The sequence below is a fragment of the Uloborus diversus genome, chromosome 3 (assembly GCF_026930045.1).
Source record: "Uloborus diversus isolate 005 chromosome 3, Udiv.v.3.1, whole genome shotgun sequence".
NCBI lineage: Eukaryota > Metazoa > Arthropoda > Arachnida > Araneae > Uloboridae > Uloborus > Uloborus diversus.
In genome coordinates, this window is record NC_072733.1 from 139,961,027 (window position 1) to 139,979,596 (window position 18,570).

Here is an 18,570-nt window from a genome sequence, read left to right on the forward strand (position 1 = left end):
TTAATTATCTTATCACTTATTCATTCACCCTTTTATTTATTGATTCATTTGATCAAAAGTACACTTTTAATAATCGAATAAAAAATATTTTATTAGACGACTATTTTATTTTCCACTTTGCCCCATGGAAAAAGAATGTGAAATTTTCCTTTTTTTTTAAGGCTCAAATTTACTGCCAAAAATAAAAAATACTGTTTCAATGCAAGTTTTATTATAAAATAGAATGTTCTTTCTTATGTACTGTAACTTTCGATACGAATTTCAAAGTTGTTCATTTTGAAAAAGCTCAATCATCTTAACTATTTCACTTTGCACTACATTCCCTTAATTATCCCAAAATAATCCTTCACAGTTAATTATTTTAGACCTTTTAAGTCATATGTAATCAAATTTATCTTTTACCGGGATGTCAAATAAACCGGCCGGGACACCGGGATTTCGTCTGAAAACCGGAATGTCTAGCAAGGAAAAAATCCTCCGTTAAAAAACCAATTTTTAAATTAGATTTTTAAAAGTTGTGTATCTACAAAATTAAGTCATTTCATTGCTTTGTTTTGAGAGAATTCACCACACCGTTTCCAAACAAGAAAACTGAGAACTTCATCGGGAAACAAATCGCCCGTTTAGAAACATAATTCGCAACCAACACGCAGTTCAGTTCGGCGGATGTACCCAAGCGTATCAGAGCGTATCCCCAGCACATCTGTTGAAAGTGTCCAGTATAGAGTGTTACGCGATATGTTACGTCACATCTCGTCTCCGTAACACACATGCATTGTTTTGTTTAAGGATTGTTTGCGTGAGATTTGGTGCTCTGGCACCAAAATAACACTTGTGTAACATTTTTCGTTATGAGAATACATTCGTTTTTTATCTCAAAGTCCAAAACCTGGGCAAGAATGCATTGTTGCCTGTTTTCTGAGAAGTTTATCATTTGACCTATCTTGGAAGTGTTGTCAAATACTCGTAACCCTTTTTAAGGCTGAGAATACTTCCCCACATTCAAATTCATGAAAATGTTTATAGTAAACTATTTCATCACTGCTGATTAGGTAAACTCTCTCTGAGATTGATACGGACTACTACTTACATTAACTTTTAAATGCAAAAATACTCTCTTCCTTTCCCCCATAAAGGAGTGGTTAGAAATAATTTAGTTTTATTTAATTCACTACATGAGCTTCTTTTCTTTAGTGAAATTCAGAATAAAAATTATTTCAAAGTCCTGCTTTTTCCGACCCAGGAAAAGGCGTATCTCAGTATTTCTTAAAACCATTTTTCAGAAGTGCTCCCCCTCCTAAGAGTGAGGGCACCAACCCCCTCGCTAAATATCACGAAGATCCCCCTAAGAGCAAAAGCCTGCGCCTCAAAAAAGAGAAAAAAAATAACCCTCAAAGTAACCCTTCGAAAAATTTAAATGACGCAGTCTAAGCCATGCCCCCCCCCCCCCCCTCCAAGGTGGGCACCTCTGAATTCTTTTTCATCCAACCAGAAAACCGCACGAATTGTGTAATGGTAAAAAAAAATAATAATAATAAACAGGCCGCAATATAAAGAGCATTGTGAAATATTTTCTTATTTATTTATTTATTTATTTATTGATATATAATTTATTTGCGCTCATCTCCCCGTTATCAAAATATGAAGTTTTAAAGTCGGCGGAATTTGTTTTTAAAAAGGCACCAAATTTATGAACTTGGAGAGAAACTACAGTTACTACGGGACTTCACCATTCGCATGTGGTAGAACATACATCTGCAAAGGCGTGTAAAAGATAATATCCCTTACTCACCAAAACTCGTTAAATTTGGCGACATTTTTAAAAATTTCGGCAAATTTAAAGATTATCACGGGGATACGAGGGCAAATAACTTATGCATCATAAACATGTTTTACTATACTATGGGTATTTAACCCATTATTACACTGTCATATGATTTCCCGCTATTATTGTGGAGCAACACGAGCTACATGTTTTTGAGAAGGACAAATGTACTTTTGATTGAGATATTTTCCTGATACTTCTAATACTGCTGAATGAATGTTTTCATGGATGAATGGCACGTGGCTTGAATCTGAATTCCATCTGATATTAGATAATATTAAATTTTTCAAGTACTAAGAGCACATTTCTTAAAAATCAGTATTTGAGATAGTAGTATTTGGTATTAAAGAGACGATGAGCAAGATCAACTAAGGAAGTAGCACAGCACTGCAATTGATGGTCAGAAAATAAATAAATAAATAAAAACAGCTGACTATGTACAAAATTTTGTTGTTAGACTTACATTCCTAAAGTTGTGGAGAAAATAACTACAAGTACTTGATTCGGTAGTCGGGAAAATCAAACAGTAAAACAGTTAACCACAGAAATATAATGGGGTTGTTTCCAAAATTTCAAAAGTATTTTTTTTTCTAAAAGAGCATGCTTAAAAACATAGGATATGTATGACCATTTTTTAAATAATTTGTTCAAGTTTATTATTTTAAAAAAAAATACTTAAATCGGTGCGCTTTCATTGTTTACACTTCTGTCGTGTGACATCACAAATGATGAAATGCCATTCAATGTTGCCATTCACAGAACAAAATATTTAATTCGCATCTTTACTCACGTGTATTGGCAACGATATGGTTGATAGCAAGCGTAGAGCGCAATTTTAATTCGCTGCTAGATTATCATAACGTGGAACCGTGGTGGAAAGATGCGCAAAGTGCATCATTTGTGACGTCATAAAGACCACGCCTTGTTTGAAAAATCGGACATTTTAAAAAATTAATTTAAAAACAGTTGAGAAAATGAAAGTATTTTCTGGGTCCATGTATTTTTTCTTTTTTCTTTTTTTTTTTTTTTTGCTCATTCTATCCATTTCAATGACTAAAAGTAGTACTTTTGACTGAAGGAAACCCCCCATTGATGGTTAAAAGAAATAAAAAGTTGACTACAGTATGATCCCGAGTTAACTATTGTGAAAGGACTGGAAAAAGCTATCGTTAATTGAAGGATATCTTTAAATCGCGGAGCAGAGACATTCAATGCAGTCAAATCCGGACCAGTGAAATGTATCATTAAATTGAGGAAATCGTTAAATCCGTTATCGTTAAATCGAAGTTATTCCGTATTTACAGAATTTTGATACTATACCTAGAATGCTAAAATTATCCCGAAATTAATTATAAAAACTTTATTTGGCACTCTGGAAATTCGTTTAACTAAGCTTTTTGAACAGCAAAAAAAAAAAAAAAAAAAGAAAAGAAGGAAGAAGAAAAATCTATTTAAAAGGCGAAGAAAAAAGTACATTGCTTTGAAACTTCGCTAAAAAACTTTTTTTTTTTTTTGTTACAAAATATTAACCTTATAACGTCTAGGAAAATATCTGGTAAAACACAACAAAAAAATTCTAAAGTGTTTCCCTACGGAAATGTGAACTTAACTCTCATCTAATAATGAATCACAGCTTCAGAGCCAGAAGAGAAGCTGAAATTAGCTGCGGCGAGTTCAAAATGGTTTCTTTCTTATATTTCAAAGCTTTTTTATTTATGTATTTTCTTTATCTTTTACTCCTTGTGTTAATGGCCTGGACTCATCCCAAGTTATTTTTTAAATGTCTTTTACGCAAGATCTTCCATTTTGTTAGCAGACGTTGCCCCAACTGTGATCATGTTTCCTTCAGAACTTCTCCCTCCACGTGGGTCTATAAATAGACGCAAACGCAAAAGTTGGAACAACGAATCTAGATTGTTTTAAAATTTTACCTCTAAAGTTGTAACAATATGTATACTAGCTGCTGTATGCAACATTTTGTGAAGTCATTCATTCTTGTAGTATAAAGGTTCTGGAAAATACGGACATACGGATAACGGATACGGATAAATTGGCTTGCGCGTTTTATGATTAACTTAAAATATTTTGAGGTTAAGAAAACAGAGGAAAAAAATTATTCGTTTTTAAAAACATAAATAAAAAAAAGTGAATGATAATATAGTGTGGCTCTGATAAGTTGGACCATGACCTTAATAGTGTTTTTTTCTTTTTGAAAAGATAGAGAATACTTATTGGTATAGGGTTGAGTCGGGTTATTTTCGTAGCAGTTATGCGAAAGTATTCTAACTCAATCCGCCCCAATAATGCGCCCTTTCTCCTATGAACTCTCCAAAAAGCATTAAATTTTATCAAGGTCATTACTCTACTTATCAGAATCACATTATATCGTCGTTTTTATCAGTATGCTGCTATTTTTCTATGCATTAGAGAAAAGGAAAGTGGGGCAAAACCATACGAACGGGTCAAACCGACAACTTTCAAATTTTGTGTAATATATGTTATTTACTATCAGGTGCAAGAAGTACCAATTAGTAAAGTAACCGCAATGAAAAGCAGTTGAAGCTGTATTTAGTGTCTGTAGGCTATTTAGTCAAAATTTTAAAAGTTTTTTTTTTCTAAAAGTGCCTGTTTAAAAACATAGGATTTAACCATTTTGAAAATAATTTGACAAAGTTTAATACTTTTTAACAATTATTTTAATCAGTACGCTGATTGAAATTCACTTTTTACGCTTCTGCCTATGACATCACAAGTGATGAAATGCCATTCACTGATACCATTAGCGCACAGTGAAAATTACCATAACCTGGCAACGCGGTTGATAGCAAAGCGTAAACATTTAGGATGACAATGGAGTAGCACGTCAAAGTACATCACTTGTGTAGTCATTAAGACCATGCCTTATTTCTAAATTCCGACATTTAAAAAAATTAATAAAAAATAACTGTTGGGAAAATAAAAGTTTTTCTGGCTCCATGCCATTTTTCTATCAATTTCAGTAACCAAAATTAGTACTTTTGACTGAAGGAAACAACTCCATTTCAGTTACTGAAGTCGTCTCAATATCAGTTTTGAATATTTTAATTCTAGAGCTCTGCAACACTATATCATAAAGGCAATTGAATTTAAAACATTATTGTTTTGAATGAGATATAACGTAAAACAACCAAACATATATAGTGGCAGTTTGGGTAAAAGGAAACATTGGGTAAATAAAAACAACCATTATTACCATACTTGTATTAATTCTTGAAATTGTAGTGAGTAAAGACTATAGTTGGGTTGTATCAATTTTGGCCAGTGTGGCAAAACCCGAAACTTTGCTCTAGTAATCCTAGCTCCGCAACAATGAAAAATCTGATCGAAATAGGCTAAACTTAAGCTCATAGCTCGGTTCCTATGTAGCGGTTCTATAGTGCATTCAGCGGCGGATTGAAAATTGATATCGGAAGTAAACAAAGAGGATTGCTGTTTGGCGTCAACATTTGCCACTTTCATGAATTATGCATTGGTTTAGCTATTCTTCTCGGGAACATTTTGCTTACCTGATTGGCACTGTTTTCGCATTCCCATCACGAATCAGACAACGGTATCGCCAAATGCCGCGTTGCTTTGTTTACTTCAAATATCAGTTCTCACTGAATTCACTATAGTTGGGGCTATAAAGGCCGACGCATGAGCTTAAAGTTATCCATGTTGGATCGGAAGTTTCATTGCTGCGGAGCTAGGACTCCCAAAGCAAGGTTTCCGGACACTGCCAAGCTTCGCCAAATCGGTCAAAGTTTGAAAATATATGTATCCGCAATATTGTAACAGATTTTTTTAACAGATAGCTCGCCAGAAAAGACAACCAGTCAAACAAAATGGCTTACCTTAAGCTAGAGCCGCTATATAGACAGGCCGACGCATCAGCTTAAGTTAAGCCATTTTGGATCGGATTTTTCATTGTTGCATTGCTTGGGTTACCACAGCAAAGTTTCAGATTTCGCCAAAATTGCAGAAAATAATATTTTATTTTATAAACAATTCACGTGCCGCTAATAATCGCTCGCAGTGAACAATCACCAAACGCGATGACTCGCCAGAAAAGACAACCACTCAAACACGCGCTCCGATCCAAAAAGGCTAATCTTGAGCTAATGCGCCGGCTCGTATATATAGGGGCCTTAGATCAGTGTAGACCCGCTATATAGACAGGCCAACGCATCAGCTTAAGTTTAGCCTTTTTGGATCGGATTTTTCATTGTTGCACTGCTTGGGTTACCACAGCAAAGTTTCGGATTTCGCCAAATTTGCAGAAAATAATATTTTATTTTATAAACAATTCACGTGCCGCTAATAATTGCTTACAGTGAACAATCACCAACGCGATAACTCGCCAAAAAAGACAACCACTCAAACACGCGCTCCGATCCAAAAAGGCTGCTCTTAAGCTGATGCGTCGGCTCGTATATATAGGGGCCTTACCTTAAGCTTATGCGTCGGCTCGTCTATCTAGTAGCCTTATTAGTTGGGGTAAACCGTTACCGTTGCAACAGAGACGGCAGTCTGTTGCGACGGCATCGGCTAAACCTAGAACCGCTATATAAATGGGCCGACCCATCAGCTTAAGTTTAGCCATTTTGGATCGGCTTTTTCATTGTTGCGCTGCTAGGGTTACCACAGCCAAGTTTCGGCTTTCGCCAAATTTTCCGAAAATAATACTTTATTTAATAAAACAATTCACGTGCCGCCAATAATCGCTCGCAGTGAACAATCACCAACCTGGCAGCATCGTAATCCTGTGATTACGATCTGCGTAGCCTTTGCAATGCTGCCAGGTTAGGTTTGCCCCAACTATAGGCAATATGATAATATGAAGAAGATATTTTAGAAGTTCGGCGTGTTTCCAAACAATTTTGTCGACGTCATCATTGTTGTAAATGGAAAATCTTAACGCCTCTATCTCAGAATTTAATTTTTGTCTTTATGTGGTTAATATTTCCTGTCTATCTGTCTTGTACTAGTATATGTATAATTGTATCAAATCAAGACGTTAATAAAAAGTTTTTTTTCCTGTAGACAATTTCTACTTCATTTTAAAAGAAATTGATCCAAATAATTGAGAGATCAATTTTACTATTCAATTCGCAACTCCAATAAAATATAGGGGACGCTGCAGCCAGTCTAATGGCGGATGAAAAAGGTAAAACATACAAATGCCGTAACTTATAACTTGCTTTGACGCTTAGTGAATGACAGTAATTTTTCATCGTGTTTGTGGGAAGCTTTTTTTTTAATTATTCTTCTAAAATTACATTACACCATAAACTGTCTGAGGCCTGTAAGTTACCCCAAAGAAAACGCGTGGAATGGAATGTTTTACCCTTTTCTTTAGTATTATGAATCACCGCAAGGTCGCGTATTCGAGCTCTGGAGTTGCGAATCGCATTTTCTTTCTTTTTTTTTTAAATATTTTGTTAATTATTTTTAAGAATAATAAAATCAACCAAGTACAATAGTAGAAATTACAAAAAAAAAAAAAGGGTGGGAGGATACATTTTAAGAGTTGCTAGTTACATGACCTTAGATTGTCTAGCCCAGATCTTGGGATTTTTTTAGGCTCAATCTTAGGTTTTACGATGGTTCAGGAGTCCCAATGGCAGTCCTGATGTCAAGATTAAGTGGAGCCATGATTGAATAAAATCAAAAGTTATATTGTACATGACTGGCCCTTGGCATCCTGAGATATGATGCATATCAGAAAGCAATGGATTTACCAAAACTTTTAATAAATTAAGATTTAAATTATTGCTCATTTCCCTGATCTAATTGAAACTGTGCATGATACTTAATTTCCTAAGTTTCTGACAATGTTAGCAATTTATTATGCAATTTTTTTCCAGCTTCCAGAAATTTAAAATGGACAAAAAAATGTCAATAAAAGAGAATGACAAAAATGGTGTGGAAGCGAATGGTCATGTAAAGAATTCATCAAATATGCAGTTAAGTGTCAATTTATTTATCCAATGATGTTCGATAATTTATTATTCGATATTTCGATAGTTGGGAATCTGGCGATTTTTCTTCCTGGCTTCAATTTTTGGTTCCAGTTCCTGCGCGAGGGGTATTTTTCGTTGCAAATCTAAACAAAGAGAACCGAAACATCTATTCACATAGGGTTACTATAAATCAGCAGGGTTACCAAAATAAAATTATTTAGGCCAAAAATGAGACGACCGCGCCCAGATTCCCAATTATCGAAATATCCCCTTCTTAGCATGTGTTCTCCTAAAAATTAGCTTGCTACACATTATTATGTGATGGTACGTATTAGGTTATGTGGACAAGGGAAACAAATTCACCAAAACACATTGAAACAGACACAAATTCTAGCTTTCACCGGTCACCAAATACGTGGCGCTTGTTCTTCGTTCTATTGACGACTTAATGCAAACGGGTTTTTTCGCATTTAGCTCCATTTACCGTCCAATATGGGCACCGTTCGTGTTTGCGATAACCCTGGCAAAAAGCAGCCCACACATCAGACCCCGTTTAGTCCCCCCCCCCCCCATTCTATGGCTTTGAAAAAGTAATATTTTTACACATACGTGGGCGTAGTTTTTGTAGCTTTCCGGCAAATTTTGCCTGCCATTCATGATCCCTACAACCGATAAGTAACCTGCTTTTAATCAACTAGCTGCGTTGCCCGGTCTACTTTAAACATAAAAATTGTGTCAAGTGACGTACATTCAACAATCAGGCTTAAATAAAAGAAAAAAACATCATGCAAAATTTCCCTTCCAAAACAATGGCGATAGATATTAAAACACATTTAAGAAAATAAAATGAGAAAGACATATATGAAGCGTAACCATGGAAACACAAAACAAAATTAGTTTAAGAGAAAGATGGAAAGAAACAATGGATTCAAAAAGCGTAACCGTGGAAACGCGAAAGTAAAATGTTTAACATCTGAATGCAGATGAGATTTTTCGAACTTGATTTAAAAAGACTTGTAACTTTTTTTGCTTTGGACATAGAAGTTTAGAAAATAGAGTTAAAAATGGGATAGATCTAGAGTAAAAAATGGCACTCTATCTAATGGTGTCAAAAAGAAAACTGTGGGAGAATTCCTTCAATTTCTATTATTGATGCTTTTAATGAAGAAAGTAGTGCCTAAATTTCAGCTAAGCCGAAAAAAATTCGAGCTCTAAAAACGAAAATAACTCCTGCCTTAACTAGGTTAGAGCATTGAAACAAATTGCGTAGAACGCGGAAAATTTTACCCTTTCCAACGATATATAGTATAATTAAGTGCAAGTAATTTTTCACACCCATATTCGGGAATTTATGTGAAAATTGGGCCTAAATTGGAATTTAAAAAAAGAACTATTTATCAAGTGTTTTTCGAACTGATCTGCAAACCTTTTCAGAACCTTTTAAGAACAAACTGAAAATTTCAGCGAAACCGGCCGGATAGTTCTCGATTTTTGCGAGTCCAAACACGCAGACGCTTTTTGGAGACTTCATTTTATACTATGTAGAGAAGAGTCAAAGTAGCTGGTGGAAAACTCTTTTATAAAAAAAATGTTTTCTTTTTCTTTTTAACAGGAAAGAATCAAAGCAAGCCCTTCCACAAAGAAAAGTATATACACATCGAAATTCTGTTCTCACGTAAGATTTTTTCTTTTGTTACAATACTAAAAATTATAACTGAGTTAATATTAATAACTACACTCACTGGCCAATGAATTAGAAACCCTAGATCAATACATGAAATACACCGCCAGCTCAGTCATTCCAGCCGAGGACTGCAGTTTCGTGCTTATTAGCCTTCATCAGCCCGTGATAGGAAGTGACTGAGCTGGAGGTGGGAAACCTCTTAAGGAAGCTAAGAGTGCCAAACAAACTGGTATCTGACATAGATTTAGCACTGGCCATCAGGTATAAAAATGCAACATTGCAGGGTGCACTTGATCTGCCAGTATATCTATGTATCGCATGGCTGTTTGTTTACCCTCAAGGAACACCAAGATACCACTTTCATGCCAGCAGAACATGCTCCATATCATGATATTCCTTCCAGACCCTTGCACAGTGCGAGTAAGACAAGAAGTTTCTCTCAAAGGTTTCGAATTATTTGGCCAGTGAGTGTATAAATTCGATCATAAGTTGGTTTTGAAAAACTGAAGTGCTGCTTAGAGCAGTGCTTCTCAACCTTTTTTACTTTGCGGCACACTTAAGAAATTTCTAGATCAACGGGGCACACTAAACTTAATTTCGCAATGGTAATATATAAATGTTTTTATCATTCACTAGTAAAAAGACGTGGGGGGGGGGACTTTTTTCACATGAATGAAACAATTATAACTATCGTAGTGTATTTAAATTTATTTAGAAAGTAGAAATATTTCGAATGTATTGCGGTTGATAATGAACAACAAAACTACCTATATCAGACTTCACAGAAAATTATGCTTGATATGTTTCAAAGCATTTCTGTCAAACATATCATTGTAGTGCACACTGTAGTTAAACGATTTATCAAGAAATGTTTCAAGAAAGAAGCAAGCAAAAAATTAAAAACATGCACCTAACTTCCGTTTGACACTTATGAAACACTTGAGCCTGCCTTGAGGAGCAAAGACGTTTGATGTTCTGCTCTATGCTGGAAAGAGCTATACACGAAGTTCTTGATCCAAGATCTTTAGAGATGACCTCTTGCTGTGTTTTATAAGTGTGAGGGAAGAGAAGCTGAGTTCGCAAAGATATTTAGTGGAAAATGGTAGTAGCACATCAATAGCAAGACCAGAGATGGTGGGATACTCATTTTTAACCAGCAACCAAAATTCGTCCAGAGGGACTTCGCATATCTTAAGTTTAAGAGTACGGTCGCTCTTGAGGTCCATAAACTCTTCTCGCGCCTTCAAAGAAAGGTCTTTAACTGATGCATCCGCAGAGGAAGAGAATGGATCGCGAATCCAATCATACTGCTCTATGTTAGTATTCTTGAAATAGTGCTTAGGCTTGTCCTGAAGTATGACTAAATGTTCTGCCACCACATTAAGCAGCTTTTCTTCCATGTCATTTCCTTCACATACCATGTTGATGGCCCGTTTGAACATGTCCAATGATCCACGACCTTCTCTCCAGAGCTGAATATTTGATTCGAAACCGTTTAGCTTGTCCACTCATGTAACTAAATTCTCTCTTTGTCCTTGCATTTTCCGGTTCAGTTCGTTAGGATGTTCAAAATTGTCTGCCATGTACGCTAGTTTTGCCAGCCAATGTATTCGTCTTTGAACAAACTGGCGTATGCATTTCGTTTTTTAAAATCAAAAACTGTCCTACTTCGTCCCTCAATCCAAAATTTTTGATAGTACCTTACCACGTGAAAGCCAGCGAATCTCTCTATGTAGAAGTAGAGAGTGGTGATCTGCTCCCATTTTTTCACACAGTACGGAGAAAAGGCGAGAATTAAGCCGCTTCAATTTTATGAAATTCACGATTTTCACAACTTCAGCCAAAGCTGACTTCAGCTCATCTGGTAAGTTCTTTGCCATGAGAGCTTCCCGATGGAGGAAACAGTGTATGGTTTGAACACTTGGTTTACGATTTTTCACATTCGAATGGAATCCTATGATAGGCCCTGTCATTGGAGCAGCTCCGTCGGTGCAAACACTTGTGCAATTTTGCAAACGATCCCGTTGCTTTTCAGATATTCATCTGTGACGCGGAATATCACAACACCGGTTGCACGTTGAGGAAGTTCTTTGCATAAAAGATAATGGTCTTTATTAATACGTTCCTCATCAATGAAGCGCACAATGACTATGAGTTGTGGACAGCTTCCGATGTCTGTTGATTCATGAACTTGAAATTGAAAATTTTCAGCTACTCGTAATTTCTCTACCAATGTTGCATCTATGTCAGCCGACATGTCATCAATTCGTCTCCTGATAGTGTCGTCAGAAAGTGGCATTCAGACCACCTCCTTCTCTGCTCCGGGTCCTAGCATTCCCCACACAATTTCTTTGCACGCTGGTAAAATAAGCGTTTCACCGCTAGTGTGTGGATTTTTCATTTTGGCAATTAACCATGCAACATTATAGCTAACCTCTTGAACCCTTTTCAGAAACCTTTGCGCTAGCTTTCATGAAAGAACTTTGCTTCGAGTTCTCTTCCTGCAATCGCTTGAAGTAACCGATGACTTTGCCCAAGTAAGAAGGATGTTTAGTAGACAGGTGACGTATTAATTTGCTAAGGACCACGCTTCATTTGGAAGTTTCTCCCTGAAAATAAGGCACTCAAGTCTTGGTGATTTTATATCTCCGATCCACGAAGAACCGAACGCCAGGTATCCTTCCCTGCACTGCCTACTCAGCGACTTACCCTTTTTACTTGGAGGTCCATCTGTATCAGTACGTTCAGTCGCAGATTTAGCAGCTGATGAGCCTTCTCTAACCAAGACTTTTTTCATATCGCATTCGTAATAACGGAGGTTTTGCGCCAATTTGAATAACACACTAAGCATATGCAGACTAGCCAGAATGTCATTGCTGGTGAATTGAGCGTGAATAATTTGTGTCTAAAATAAGCCGAATAAAAATAAAAAATAATAATAAGGGCAATAGCAAACAAAGGTTAGAAAAAAAAGGTTTCTTTTTTGTTGATTTGCTTTTTATAGATCAACAAAAAAATCTTTAAAAGCAATACATGTCTGAACGTTGGCACCAACGTATGCAACAGGTAAAGTAAAGGCTTCATTTCACTCTCGGAATTGTTCATACAGCAATTACCGAAAAAAATCATTCGTCCTAGATTTTATTTTTTCAGTTCGATTTTTTTGTTTTCTTTTAATTTCTATTTCGCTAAGTCTCAGAATCGAGCTTTGAGAAACTACGATAAGTTGAAATTAGTATCGGAACTGGAAAAGAGGAAAACAAAAGCCAAAGCTAGGGCTAAAATTTTGGGCGGCAGGGCACGATACCTGCCTGGGAGAAGGGAGCGATACTTTTGCGAAAGATTTAGAAAAAATTCTGTATAATTAGTTGATTTCGTGGAAACTAGAAACCGTTTCCAAAACTGAAAGTGTAATAGGATCACAAAAGATTTGAAAGAGGTGGGGCAGCAAATCCCGCCTCTCCCTTTGTTGGGTATGTCTGATTGCACACGATTGAGAGGGTGAATTGAGAAGTTACAGAACGATAAAAACGCTATTCGGTCAATTCGGTCATTCAAAATACATCAATGCTCTTCCTTTTTATAACTACGAAAATTCCGCGGCACACCGGGTTCTTTGTCGCGGCGCACCAGTGCGCCGCGACACACCGGTTGCGAAGCCCTGGCTTAGAGGAAGTAAGCATTTTTATCTATTACTGCAGTGGTGCCCAACTTTTTTACCCGAGGGCCGCACCTCATATTAAGGTAAATCTCGGGGGGCAGCCAGAATACATACACAATTTTGAAATATTTAAACGTTTTCTGAAGAACATGAGAATATTATGGCAAAAGAAAGTAAAATGCAAAACAAGAATTCCCTATGCACAGATCATTGTGTTTTCCAATAATTTTGTAGAGCTGATTTGAAGTTGTTGAAATCTCTCGCCCTATGTACATCGTAATATTCTATGCAATATACATTAAATGTTAGAAATCTTGTGATACTATGAAATAGAAAGATTGGGAGTTTCAAGCAACGTTTTTATTAAAATAATTTAATTTATAACACATTTCTCACATGGTTCAAAGTCGCCTTGTGTGGTAGGATAACTTAAAAATAGGTTAATAATTCATTTTAAGTAGCTGTTATATTTACGATTTCCTAATTTGGGATAACTATACAATATTTTAGGAGTTTATCTACAGTTTTATGCCAATAGATGTAATAACTTTTTTTTAACTATTAGTCTGGTTGTTACAGATAGAGAAACTACGAATCAAAGTTACCATGAGTGACTGCATCATGCCGCAGTTTGAATTCAATATAACTGAAATTCCATTGATTTAAAACATTTTTGGTGTCCATAATTCGGTTGATTCTGACACGCATTGATGAAGGTTGCCAATGCATGTACTATTTTCACTATTAAAAACTGAACTTTTCGTTAGAGACTTTTTTACAAGCAAAATCATTAGATTCCACTCAATTTTCACTATACATTATCTTTACTAAATCTATGAATTTCCTCTCCAGAGATCTGATGGAAGTCAATCATCTACAAACAGTATACAACATCAGCGTCGCCGTCTGTACATTGCTGCTCATCAATGCTGCTATTTATTACTTGAGCGAGCCTGAAATGTAAGTTTTTTTTCCTTGCAACGTGTTTTAAAAGCATTTCCTTGTAATTAACTCATTAAAAAGTTGCAGTTTCGTGCTCAGTGACACCGCTTTCGTTTTCAAGATGAGAAGTACTCCTTGACATTCTTACAGGAGTAAATTTTTTGGAGAAGTGAAGCATACGAAAACAGTGAAGACCATAAGGGTTAAACTCCATAAAATATTAACTTTCTAAGGATGAAATGCAAGGTGGCAGGGAAAGAAGAGATGAATACTATTTGGATTTTTAACCCCTTCAGTCGGAATTATGAAATATTTGACCAAAACTGTTGATATTTGGTACACAGTGTACTATGGTAAAGGGTATCTTATAGACAAAATTTTGAGTTTGTAGGAGAAAAATTAAAAGAGTTATGGCACGTCCAATATTCCAAACTTATATTTTTGAAATCAATATTTCATATACAAAAACGATAAAATACCAAACAAACTTCATTATAAAATGTTCTACGAACAATTATAAAACATAATATAAGCGTTTGAAACGTTTAATTAAAGATTATATAATTTTAAAAAACTCAGGAAAAGAACCTCGCTTTTCAGATGAAAATCCATGGTTGGAAAAATGATCCACACTCTCTCAATCCATATATGTCAGTGTTGTCAATCCCAAAACGAAAAATTATTTCGCGGATTATTATTAGCAGAATGTAAAGAGTCAACTACAAATAAATCAACTAATTAAATCAATTATTAAATGATTAGCAGCTGTTTAAAGTGGTTGTCCGGTATACCGACACCAAGTCTGAAGGGGTTAACATTTAGAATGTTTGACATTTCATTTTTTTGAAAATAGTTTAGTTAAGCATAGTAGGGAAATGTGGGGCAAAATGAAATGGTGAAATATTTACTCTGCTTTCAGCGCCACCTATCTAGTAATTTTCTAACTATGTAGTAATACATGTAGTCTATTCCAATCAAGAAAAAATTACCCCCGAAAATTAAAGAAATGATAATATAAGCAAGTTTCAAAAATTTATACTCATGTTGTAATATTTTGTTGAAGTCAAAAATCATTTTCTTCTTTATGTGATGATAAAGTTCTTGTAATTAACATTTTAAATATTATTTGAGACCTACATGAGATTCAGTGCAGTAATTATTTGTTTAATATAAATCTTATTTGTATTTTAAAGGCTTTGTACAGTTAGCTGGGCAATGTGGATAGGGCAAAGTTAAATGGTTCATTTCATTTACTTTTTCAAAAAAATTTTCAAATCACTTACGCATTCGTTTATTTGCATTCTTCATATAATAAATAACTTATTTATTCGTTCATTGGCTCTTTTTCTTATTCATTCACTATTTTATTAACTGATTTAATTTTTCGCATTCATTAACTTATTTATTCATTTATTTATTCGTTTATTGTTTCATTTACTATTCATTTATTTGATCAAAAATATCTTTAATGATCGAATAGAAAATATTTCATAAGAAAAATATTTTATTTTTCACTTAACCCCATGAAATAAAGAAGGGAAAATGTTCCAACTTTTTTTAGAGATACAAATTTCTTGCCAAAAATGAAAAACAATCTTTCAGTGCAAGCTTTATTATTAAATATATAGTTATTTCTTTATGCACCGTAATTTTAAGAACAAATTTCCGACTTGTCCTACATGAAAAAAGTAAGTTATCTTAACTACTTCACTTTGCCCCACATCCCCTACTTACTAGTGATGTGCCGGATATCTGTATCCACGGATATCCGACGTAAAATAAAGATCTTATCCGTATCCGTATCACGTTTAACGGAACTTGAACGGATCTTTTAGTCTTAAACTTTATTATACATTAGCATTCTCGTACCCGGCATTGCTCGGGTAATGGAATTAGAAGAGGTTAACAGTGCTTGGTGCACCTAGTTTCGAAAATCCCGTATAATAATTACTTATTACCTATAACTTTTTCTAATTTGGGGAGGATCCCGGGGCCCCTGGACTCCTTATGTATATGCCCTTGTCCTTAACCGATCTTTAACTGTTACTAACGATCCTTTTAAAGTATTGGTTATCTTTGCAAACACAGGCCATCCACATTTTATTGTTATATCTATGTTTAAGCAAGAACTTCTTTGTATACAACATTTTTAGTTTTTTTTTCTGGTGCTAAAATTATTAAGCTGCTTGATGAACTGACTTTAGAGCAAGTTACATAACATTGGCCGTGTGAAAAAAAGTCTTCTCTTAAATCGATCCCTGCTACTTTTAATGTCTGTCCTTGTGACTTATTAATAGTTATTGCAAAGCAAACTTTAACAAGAAACTGCACTCTTCTAAATTCAAAAGGATAGTCCGCCTGTGATGATGTTCTTAAAAACTTTGTTTCTAGTTTTGAAAAAACGAAAGCAAAAGACAGAAACATTATGATTTGACTTGAAAAAAGCCTCGAAGAATCACGTGAGAAACAAAAACAATATGAAATTTATAGTTCTCTACGACCAAAAGTTGAGATGAAGTACTGAATAATAATTTGAATGGAGGAAAGCCTTCGAAAATAAGGGATTTGAATTTCAATGACAGGTTTTAATTTCGCAGAAATTAAGGGGTTTTAATTAATTTCTCCCGAACTAATTGAGATTTCGAAAAATCCTTTCTTAGTGGTTACTTTCGTAATCATGCGGACATGTCTGCCAAATTTCAAGTCTGAAGCTTCAGCGGTTTCGGCTGTGCGTTGATATATATATATATATATATATGTATATATGTTATCTCAGGACATTGATTTTTATATATTAAGATTTAAAATTCTACGTATAGTTGTATAAGTAAACTATAAAGTACTATTAAATTCCATTTAAACTAGTTTTTATTTCTTACAAAAATTGTAAAGTATCATTTCCGCAACGAAATAGTCAATTTTTATTGATTTGGGAATTGAAATTATTCCTCATTTTACGTTTCTATGCATTCTTCGAAAAAAAAAAAGAGATAAAATTATCTGTTTAGCGTTTGAAAAGACGTTTCCGGATGTGTCATGGGATGAGTCAACGCTGCATGCATATCAAATTAAAATGCGAAGAATTATTTATACCTAGTCCAGTAGATGTAGCAGCTATTAGCTCTCGTTTGATTCTAATCTGCTACGTCTACTGGACAAGCAAGAAATAATTTTCACACCTTATTTCGCCATAAATGCAGCTGTCTTACTCCAACCAACGCTCCCCTACTCTTCTTAGAACTTCTTTTACGAATAAATCATATTACATTCCTGATGATGATTTCGCTTTATATGGATTTTTTCGTTTTTTTAAAGAAGTTGCGCCTTAATTCTTACGGCAATATCACAAATTTTACTCTTGGAGTGGGATTAATTTGGGTAAAAAAGTCGAGATCCGTATCCGTGGATCTAGACACGAATGATCCGCATCAATACCCGCGGGATTACATTAGTAACGATTCGGCACATCACTAGTAGTTACTACTGGTCTCTACTCCGTCTCCACGGAGTTGGATGCTTTAAATGCCTCAAACATTTCAGCGAATGACTTCGAATTTCACTCTTCGATTGTATCATGTTACTGCTGTGATAGATGACCCACTGCAATGAGATTTGACCACCGCTCCATAAGTAACTTTGATGCACTATTTAAAAAGAGACACTTGAAACTACAGCTACTATTTTTGAAAAACAGTGGATAAAATGTTTCAGACCGGTCTGTCCAGCATATAACTACTTGTTTCATCTTTTTATCTCTCTCTGTTTTGTTGTTATGTCATTTCAAAGTAGGCGAGTCCTTTCTGAAACACCCTGTAAAATTTATTACATTCTAAAAGTAGGGGGCGGGGTCAATTGCCTGCTCTTGATCCCCTTCCCCTCATTGCAAATGACTACCTGATGACAGATTCTCTTCTAGGTTTTGGAAAGACACACTGATAATGAGGTGGGCCGTTTCGAAGTTAGATCTGTTTGTGGGAATATGGATTTTGCTACAGCTCTTCGCTTACTTCATTTACGCCGGTTTCACTCTATGGCTACATTTAAGAAACCGGATATTTACAAAGGCAAGGTGATGCCACTTATTCAGTGAGATATTTTGAAGTATTATTTTTTGTGCCATTTTCCCTTTTTGCTTAATTTCACATACAGTCATTCAGGCAGGGCAAGTTTGATCCAAAATTTCCTTATTTTAAACTGCCCTCTTTATATTTTAGCAGTTTTCTTTCGCCTGTTAGCATAGAACGAAACTAAAGTATTGTATAGTTAGAATTAGGAAATAATAATTATACAAGTAAAATTCAGTTAAAATTAATTATTAGCCTGGTTCAGTGTTATTCCGCCATTTAGGATCTCTTCGAGCCATGTCAGAAGTGTGACACAAAATGAGTTACTCTATTGAAAGCGAAGAAACCTCGAACCAGAAAAATAAAATTTCTAACTGTTCAGAAACTCTCCTTTCTTACTTTGCAACATCACA

General features: G+C 35.1%; 1 protein-coding gene across 1 annotated transcript in view; it reads left to right on the forward strand.

Moving 5' to 3' along the window:
- Window positions 1-18,166, forward strand: part of LOC129218963 (uncharacterized) — a 41,254-nt gene extending 23,088 nt beyond the window's left edge. Inside the window, exons 2-5 of the mRNA XM_054853283.1 lie at window positions 7,711-7,809; window positions 9,419-9,481; window positions 14,004-14,111; window positions 18,010-18,166. Coding sequence (XP_054709258.1) covers window positions 7,727-7,809; window positions 9,419-9,481; window positions 14,004-14,111; window positions 18,010-18,166 — 411 coding nt within the window. The 5' untranslated portion in view covers window positions 7,711-7,726. The remainder of the gene's footprint in view (window positions 1-7,710; window positions 7,810-9,418; window positions 9,482-14,003; window positions 14,112-18,009) is intronic.
- The last annotated feature ends 404 nt before the right edge of the window (window positions 18,167-18,570 follow it).